Source organism: Muscardinus avellanarius, assembly GCF_963383645.1.
Source record: "Muscardinus avellanarius genome assembly, chromosome: 16".
Taxonomy (NCBI): domain Eukaryota; kingdom Metazoa; phylum Chordata; class Mammalia; order Rodentia; family Gliridae; genus Muscardinus; species Muscardinus avellanarius.
The window spans coordinates 29,286,124-29,295,238 of record NC_137802.1 but is presented as its reverse complement, the minus strand read 5'-3'; the positions used below and the strand labels follow the sequence as shown (position 1 = coordinate 29,295,238).

The following is a 9,115-nucleotide window of genomic DNA, read 5'->3' as shown; positions in this document are numbered from 1 at the left end:
TCTCCAAAAGAACCCACTAGTACCATAAAAAGTACCGACATTTCTTCTCCTAAAATGACATAATGACTGTCATTTTTCAATTTACAGGAAGAGAAAAAAACAGAAGAGGATAGGATTTGATCAATTTTAAGTTCTTTTCTCCCTTCATTTTTTTAAGCCTTTGGCACCTGCCGCAGCACGTGGGCATGCGAGTTCTCACAGATGGCAAAGTGAGTGAAAGAACAGAAAATGAATATGAGCAGAAAACCCAGAGATGTAACTCAGAAAACTATTCTACACACGTAGAGGCGAGGGCCAAAGAGACCTGTGCACATCACAAGCATCTGCATCGCAGCCATCCCCATGACCTACCTGGTCCTTAAAGGGTATGACCGCCACATCCTCAGCACCTGGGAAAGGCATGTGAATGTTCTCTGGTTGCCACTGCCCCCCAGTGCACCGCTGTTGAATATAATTTGTTTCTGAGCGGGGCTGCCACAGTGGCTTTTCAAGGGTCTGTGTGTATTTTTTAATCCACACTTGATAATGGCTGTGAGTGATGTCTTAGAGGGGATATTTGAATGTCTGGCTTCCTCAAAGCTGTTCTCCATACCAGGTTCATTTAGCTAACTTATCACCTTTATGGGCCATTTGCTTATACATAATTCAGACTTTTGTGGCTTCTTTTCAAAAGAAATTATACCCATCTTAAAGTAGGCCCAATACAAAGTGATTGGTAAGCACCAAATCATACCCAGCCACCAGCCTTACAGGGAGGAGGCGTCAAGAGACAGAGGGACAAGGGCTGGAGTCCCTTCTCTGGGCCCATTGCTCCACAAGCATTTCCTATATGCTCACTTTGTGCCAGGCACTGCACAGGTACTGGGGGATCACAGATCAGGAAGATGCAATTCTTGTCTGGCTGGGCAGAGGCGAGCAACGGGCATGTGCACAAACACCTGAGCAGCAAGAGAGACGGAGGTGCACAAGACAGTGTGCTTGTTGAGGGAGAAGCGCTGATCTGGCCGGCTGGCCGAGCTGCTGCAGTTGTAACTGAAACCCTGAAAGAGACGTGGGAGTTACAAGCAGGTAAGTTTGCAGAGGAGACACCAGGCAAAGGCTGGGAGACAGTGGCCAAGGAGGAGGTGAATGGGACTTGAAGAGTACCCAGGGTGGTCCCACTGAGAGGTAGAGAGCTCCCCAGGGAGGTCAGGAGGGGCAGCGTGTCCATCTAGAAGGATGCACAGGGACTGGCATACACGAGCAGTGCTCAAACAGTATCATTGAATAAATTGTTGCACGTTAAAAGGTATCAGAACCCCATTCTACAAACATCTGCGAGTGCCTACCATTCAATCATTCACACATCAATTATGCATTCAGCAGGCTCATTCATGTATTGAGGACTACCCGCCAGCTATTCTAGGTGCTGGAGATGGAAGGAATGTACAAACCCTGCCCTCATCATGGTGCTTATAACCTAGACTGAAAAAGCGACATACATAACTCAGACATGCATGAAGTCATTTGAGACAGGAGAACGGGCTATGGGGAGGAGGTGGGAAGGAGAGGTGAGGAACCTTCAGCTGTGGTTGCCAGAAGGTCACTGTGGGGAGGCAAAATTGAGATAAGACCTGGTTGAAGAGAAAGGAGCAGCCACTCTAAAATCTGAGGAAATGATGGTCCAGGAAGACAGAACAGCAGGCACAAAGATCCTGGAGTAGAAACGGCCTTTTGCATCCAAAGAACAGAGTTTATGAACTGAAGTGTAATGAACAAGGGGAAGAGATAAAGGGGCGAGGCAACATGCTCCTTCCAGGGGGCTCACTGCCAGGGAGAGACACCTGCTCCGATGGAAGTTTTGAAACAGTAGAGAGATGCATCCGGAGTGGTCAGCCAAGCTGCAGTCACGGCAGAGCTCGTATGCCAAGTCAAAGAATGTAAACTTTCGCTGAAGGTGAGGTCAGGATGCAAACAGAAACAAAATAGAAAGCTCACTCTCAAGTGAAATAGCAAGGAGTGAGGTTAGACCCAAGGACACTCTTAGGATGCCCTTGCCATCATCCCAGAGAGGTAGTGAGGGCTTGGTTTGAAGCAGCTGTACACGGGCAGAAAGGGGGACACTTAAAGAGGCAAAACTGTGTGACCAGTGGAATGTGGGGTGGAAGAGGGCATGGAGTCAGGGAGCCCTCAGAACTGAGCCTGGCTAACCTAACCGGCCTGAGCACTTCTCTTAGGACCTGGGCTCTGAGACTAGAATGCCTCCAAGAACAGGTGGGTCTGTTCAATCTTTAACCCTTGCCATAGTCGAGGCGCTCTGATTTGGCCAGGGCACTCTCCTCTGGATACGCTTTCTCCAGCGTAACCTACACCTGTTCAATCTTCCAGGCCACTCCTCTAGTATTCCTGATCCAGGCCTGACCCCTGCCTAGCCCAGAGGCCATCACACCAGCCTGGAGCCTCCAAATCCTTTTAACAACTCTCCCTTGGTTTCCAAGAGCCTCAGTCTGCCTACTTCTGGGCTTCTTCCCCAGACAAGCTGAAGGGGCCAACAGAGCAGTCAGGCAACACAGACACAGAGGTCTGGTATGAATCAAATCATTCAAAGATGGAGGGGTCCTGAGTCTCTGGCCAGGGGACCCAAAGCAACCACCTCTTAGCCCAGTACAGTGATGGAGGGTACACGTGGCATCATAGAGACTTGAGTACAAATGTACCTTCTCTGAATCTCTGTTTCTTTGTCAATTGAATGGGGATAATAATGGCACTGACATCATATAATAATGGTACTGACATCAGAGTTACTTTTTTAGGGTCTAAATTAGATCATGTATGGTACACAGTAGGCACCAGGTGTTTGCATTAATATTAAAGGGACGGCAGTCTCTCTCTACTGATAATTTAATGGGTTCCTTAGTCACTGATGCCCCTTCTCATAGCAAGGTCTTTCGCCATGGTCCACGTGTATGAGCATCTCCTACTTTTATCACCCCCTTGACCGGACCAGCAGTGGGAGGAAACCAGCCTGCCTCTTTAGGTGATCACTCAGCCATTCCTCTGGTGTCTGCTGACACAGTGACGCTTGAGAGCAAGTCAATGCAGAGGAAGAGGTGCCGGGCCTTATCATCAGCCATGCCTCAAATAGCAGTTCAGTACATGCAAGTATCTCCAAAGCCTTTCCAGAAGGAATCTACAACCCAGACTCAAGACCCCACCTTCTCATATATCACCTGTCACTTGCTGCTCTTGCCAGAATAACCACTGTGACCCTAAGACTCTGCCACCTTCCCCTCCAGACACAGGCATGCCAGGTGGACCAAGACTGAGCTCCTGTCCAATGGGCGACAACGCTGTCTTTTTCTGAGCTGCCGGTGTACTAGGGAAGAAAGAGAACTGCACTGTCTGTGTGATTTGATGCCTGGGAGTCGCCAGCACCCTCCATCCCATTCTCCTGCCTTCTAGCAAGGTCAGCCTTGTGTGTTGACTTCCCTACCCAGGAAGCCACCCACCACCATCGGCGGTATTTCAATCTCCTGCCCCTAGAGGGCACCGGAGAGCAGGGTGAGAGAAAAAGACCCCCAGTAGTCTGGTTCTCCCATGGCAGCAGGCAGGTATCCTCAGTCAAAAGACAGAGAGCCGGGGCACACAGCCGCCATCCGCAACCAGAGCAGCAGAATGTAAGTGTTCCAAGGACCCTCCACACACAGCAGAGGCCCACATCGCCAGACCCAGCTAGGGTTGCCAGGTAAAATACAGAAGGCCCCAGTTAAATATAAGTACATTCCATATGGTCTTGAAGACATGCTTATACTTAAAACTTATGTACCCAAAATTCAAATGTAATGGGAGCATCCTATTTTATTATTGTTTGCTTATTTGTTGATGTGGCTAAATCTGGCAGCCCTACCCACAAACTATGTGCCAGATATGGGCAAGGAAGTCGCAGGCCACCCTTTTCCCAAGGCCACCAGGGATGGAGGCAAGCCTTCTGTGGCGGGCTACTTGGGAGCTACCTGAAGCCCAGCCAGGTGGACAGGTGAGATGAAGACACAGCGAGAGGCTTTGGCTCCAACCAGCACCTGCAGACACATTGAGAGCTGAGAACCACACTTCTGTGAAACTAGACTTTATTAGGTGGCTTGTGTTCCCAAGTCCAGGTCAGGAACCAAACTATGTTTCCCAGGCTGCTGTGCATGGCCTGGTCCATCCAGAGAGGGTCCTAGAAGTCACAGCCATCCACCCAGTCCCTGAGGTCTTTGCCCTGGCAATGATGTCTCCAGGCCTCCCTGAGGGTAGAGAACAGAAAGAAGAAAGTGCACATCAGCTGTGGCCCCAGGCACTGCTCAGGGAACAGCAAGGTAAGCCCTAACCTAGAAGAATGGGAGGGTAGGGGGAGAGGGATAGGTAAACTGAGCTAGCAACCAAGGAATACCCTAGAGGAAATTCATTTAAAAAGGAAGAAAATGGCCAGGCGTGGTGGTACATGCTTGTAATCCCAGTACTTGGGAGGCTGAGACAGGAGGAAGGCAGGTTTGAAGCCATCCTCAGCACCTTAGTCAGGCTCTCAGCAACTTAGTGAGACCCTCGGTGTTTCAAAATAAAATACAAAATAGATCTGGGGGTATAGCTTGGAGGTAGAAGGCCCCTGTGTTCCATCCCCAGTACCACAAAAAATAAAAAAATAAAAAGGAAGATGCCGGGCGTGGTGGCGCACGCTTGTAATCCCCACACTTGGGAGGCTGAGACAGGAGGATCACGCGGGTTCAAAGCCAGCCGTGCTGGCTTAAGAGACCCTGTTTCCAAATAAAAATATAAAAAATAGGTCTGGGAGTGTAGCCCGGAGGTAGAAGGGCTGTCAGAAACCCCAGTACCACCAATAATAATAAATAATAATAATAATATAAAAATAAATAAATAAATAAAAAGGAAGAGAATGGAGCCAGGCATGATGACACAGACCTGTAATCCCAGTATGTGGGAGGCTGAGACAGGAGGATCACAGGTTCAAGGACAGCCTCTACAACTTAGTGAGACTCTTCATACCCTAGCAAGACCCTCAAAATAAAAAAATAAAAGGCTAGGGGTGTCATAAGAGAGAGAATGTTAAATATCGTTTGAGTATCTGGCCTTTTTATTTAACACTGAAGACATAAATGCTCTAGTTTACCCACAAATCTTTGGCAGAGCCCCAGAGTCTGGAGCCCAGCTCCAAGGCTCTTTTCCTACACCCTAATACTGCCAGTGGTTACACTATCACTAGTGCCTCTTTATATGTGTGCAGCCCTTTACAGTTTATATAGCACCCCATCACCCATCTGTCCTCACCCATCTTCCTATCCTCAGCAGCCTTACTAAGTAGATGGGGTAGATATTAGGTTCCCTTTTTGCCAAGTAAAAAACTTGGACTAAGATGCAAAAGGACTTAGCTAAACCCATGGCTAATAAACAACACAAGTGTGCCCGCACCCAGCCCCCTTGGCTACCAAACTGGGTCTTTCCACAGCTCGTTACTATCTCCTATAGACCCTTTTGAAACCATTACCATGTTCTGTCTTGTAGCTGACATCTTGAGGAAGCTAATCAAGGACATAGGGTTCTGGGGCCCCAAGCATCCAGGGGTCCCAAGCTCTGATACTCAGTGCCCTCTATGTCGATGTCAAAGATCCCAGGGACCAAAAGTGTCCTTAAAGTACCTCTATACAGCTATCCACTAAGAGAGCTCTACGGGCTCTCCTGTATCTCCCGCTAGACCATGTGTTCACTGAATCAAAGACAGGTCTCAGATATCTGGGAAGCCTCAGCCCCAGCACGGACCTGGCACACCCGAGTCCTCAGTGCATGTGGACCACTTCCAATGCCCAGCCTGGCTACCTCTCGGGGAATAGTCATGCCAAGAATTTACTCCCAGTGTATAAAGGGGAGCTGTTCTTTGATTTAACCCATCAGGACCAGTTTCTTCCATCCTGGGTAATGGTCCTGTGGCCTCCAGCCCTGGACTAGTGCCTGACCTTACAGCCATGCATTATATACTGATGAGCCTCCCCAGACTCAGTCCCTAGGGCTTCAACTATCCTCAAACCAACACAGGGCCAAAGCCAGGGCCACCTCAGGGCCTGTCTCTGAACCTCCTCTAGGTTCAGAGTCATTCGCCCCTCCTCCTGGGCCACAGCTCACCTGACCCTACACTCTGCTACAGTTCCTCCCTTGTGTTCAGCACTGGTGCGCCATCCTCACCCAGATCCTACACCTCTCACCTAGACGTCTGCGAAGCCATCCAAACAGCCCCCACCCACTTTTTCCTCCTGCCTTCAGCTCTTGGGCTAATCCTCAGTGCCTCCCAAATTTCCTTCCCATGATTGTCTGTCCGCAGTCCTGGTTCTCTAGCCCTCCTGGGTGTTTCACCTTCCCCACATTCTGCCCTTGCCCAGATGGTTTCTCCTCCAGAAATGTGAGTAGAAGGGATATTGGAGACTAAATAGGAGACTCCCGCCAGCCAAGCCTGGGCAGCTGTGGGCAGTTGACTCAGGCACCTGCGTGAACCAACCGTCTAGTTCCCAGGTGATGTTCATCTAACTGCCTGCTGGGAGGAGGTGGGAAAAGAGACAGCTGGAAAAACTTCATAGCCCCACCCCACATCCAGCAGAGAACTTTGTCTTCAATCAGTTGTACAACTTCAGCTTTTATGTAAAATTCAGCTTTTATATAAAAGATGCCACAGTTAAAAATAGCAGTAGATGACCTTCTTAGACCCTGGTCTAGAGGACCTTTAAGCAGACATCCCAACACCAGCAAATCCTGGGAAAGCCAGGAGCAACTGTGCGTCCATGTGGTCACCAAGGACTCGCTTAGCCTCCCTGAAACTCTGTGTGTGGTCTGTAAATACTCTGATGATTGTAGCCCCCACCACCAGGGGCTGTTGTGAAGACTAGGCCCACTAAGCTATGAAATGGTGCTTGGGACAAAGTCGGCACTCTGCCTCCAAAGTACATCCTCCGGCCTTATTTTATTGTATTTTTATTTTGAAACAGGCTCTCACTAAGTTGTTGAGAGTCTCGCTTCACTGCAGAGGCTGTCCACAAACCTGCAATCCTCCTGTCTCAGCCTCCCAGGTACTGGGATTACACCACCATACCCAGCAAGTAGGCACTCTTGAAAGGGTAGTTCCCTGCTACTGCACACCAGTGTAGCTACGTTACTTTGGGGAGGGGCCTCTAGCCTAAGAAACTTACCAATAGCCCATACCCTGGGGCTGCTGGACTATCTTCATGACGCAGGTAACAGAATCCTTGAGGTTAGGGTTCAACAAGTCTGGAGAAGGAGGCAAATAAACACAATGAGATAGCTGGGGGGTGGGGAGCTGGACCTCCAGAGTGTCTGTCTGTCTGTCTGTCTCTCTCTCTCTCTCTCTCTCACACACACACACACACACACACACACACACACGCACACACACACCCTCCATCTCCATCTCTGGGAATACAAGTATCACTCTAGCCTCCTCCTCCTCCATCAGAAACTATCTCTCTAAGGCCATTCTCCCATCAGGGGTCCCTCCATTCCTATCTCTCTAAGGCCATTCTCCCATCAGGGGGCCCAAATGAGATTAATGAAGGAGCCACCTATCACTTGCCACATAACCATCTCCCGAGGACCTTCACTCAGAGATAAAAGCAAACTGCCCTGAGCAGAGGCGAAAGCTATTGTAGGAGCCCAGCCCCAGCCAGCCCGAGGCCCCAGCCCAGCCTACCAGAGCAGTACACCCCACACAGGCTGGGGCCTTCTGGGGTGAGGGTTTTGCACCACTTCCGACTATTGATCTGAAAGATGCCGTTGTTGGTGCTCCCGTCGGCCTCGTGGTCCACGGCAGCTGTGTTGAAGCCACTCGTGAAGTAAGCAAGGCAGACCCCTGCATGGGGTAGACACAGGCCTGGGGGTCAGACGGCTGGCCCTGCAGACCAGCGTGCTCAGCGTGGGTCCCACACTGACTGCAGGTGACCGGTGCACACGGATGGATGGAGGCTCAGAGGGCCAAGTAGCTTCCCCAAGGCCACATCTAGCTACCACACGGGGGGATGGGGACTGTGCTTCAGCCCTGACAACTCCTGCGCCAGAAATCATCCCATGTTCTTATTGCTCTGCACATAGTAGGGGCTGATGCATTTGTCAAATGAATTTATAAGAACTAAATCTTTCGTAGTGAGATTAGGGAGACACAGGTAGGGATCTACAAAGGGGGCTGGAACTAAAGGGGGGGATAACAAATCCAGATGTGACTGTGCTTCACAGACAGCTTCCCCGACCTGCCACCAGCCCGAAAAGCTTGGTATTGCTGTTTTGTTTGAATTACCTTCTATGGCCTTGATGAAGTTTAGCATACTAAGCTACCCTGTCCTCTGACTCCTGACATTGCCATCGGGGACAGTTCCAATTTGGCTGCCTATGTGTGTTTAACTCAGAGCAGGGTGTTTTCTACCTGTCATCTCATTTGTTCTGGGTTTTACAGGTGAGAGCTGAGGCTCAAAAAAAGCTTCCCATGTCATACCCAAGAGTGAGGAGTGAGGAGGGAAAGAAGGAGAGAGGAGGGAGCCAGGGACCAGCCAGGGAAGGGGTTCTCACAATCAGACAGGTCGTATCCCCTGTAGTTGTTCAGACCGAAGTCGTTAAGCACTCTGGCCAGCTCGCAGCGGCTGTAGACCTTGGCCTGGCTGGAGGCCAGCAGCCAGCCGAGCAGAGAGACGAGGGCCAGCGCCAGGCCCCCGGGTGGGCACAGCCGCCTTCTGGGAGTCCAGCTCCTAGCTTCCATGCAGGTGGCAGAGGGGCAGCCCCCACAGCTCTGGCTCAGAGCTGAGCTTTGAGTTGACAGGCAGCTCCGCAGCCCTGGTGGTCCCCTTGCCCCTTGAAGAAGAGGAAACAGAACCTGAGTAAACCCCTGGGAAAGAGAAGATGTGGGCAGAAGACAAGGCTCCAAATGGCACACACCAGCTCCCTGGTGTCCCTGGCGAGGCACAAGACATGCACCCAGAAGCTGGGAGGTTTCTGAGCCCTACCTCTCCTCTTCAAGGCCTACTCCATGGCGCCCTGGCCCAGCAGCTGAGGGGAGAGGAGAGGAAATAGAAAACTAGCATTGTGAGCTCCA

General features: G+C 50.5%; 1 protein-coding gene across 1 annotated transcript; it reads right to left on the bottom strand.

The window, feature by feature from the left end:
* Positions 1-4,198: 4,198 nt before the first annotated feature.
* Positions 4,199-8,842, bottom strand: SPACA3 (sperm acrosome associated 3; the record flags this gene model as incomplete). Its single annotated transcript, XM_080713290.1, has 4 exons — positions 8,596-8,842; positions 7,727-7,885; positions 7,209-7,287; positions 4,199-4,265 (listed from the first exon to the last, which is right to left on the bottom strand). The coding sequence occupies exons 1-4, from the start codon at positions 8,780-8,782 to the stop codon at positions 4,199-4,201; spliced, it is 492 nt and encodes a 163-aa protein (XP_080569416.1). The 5' UTR covers positions 8,783-8,842.
* Between the last annotated feature and the right edge of the window lie 273 nt (positions 8,843-9,115).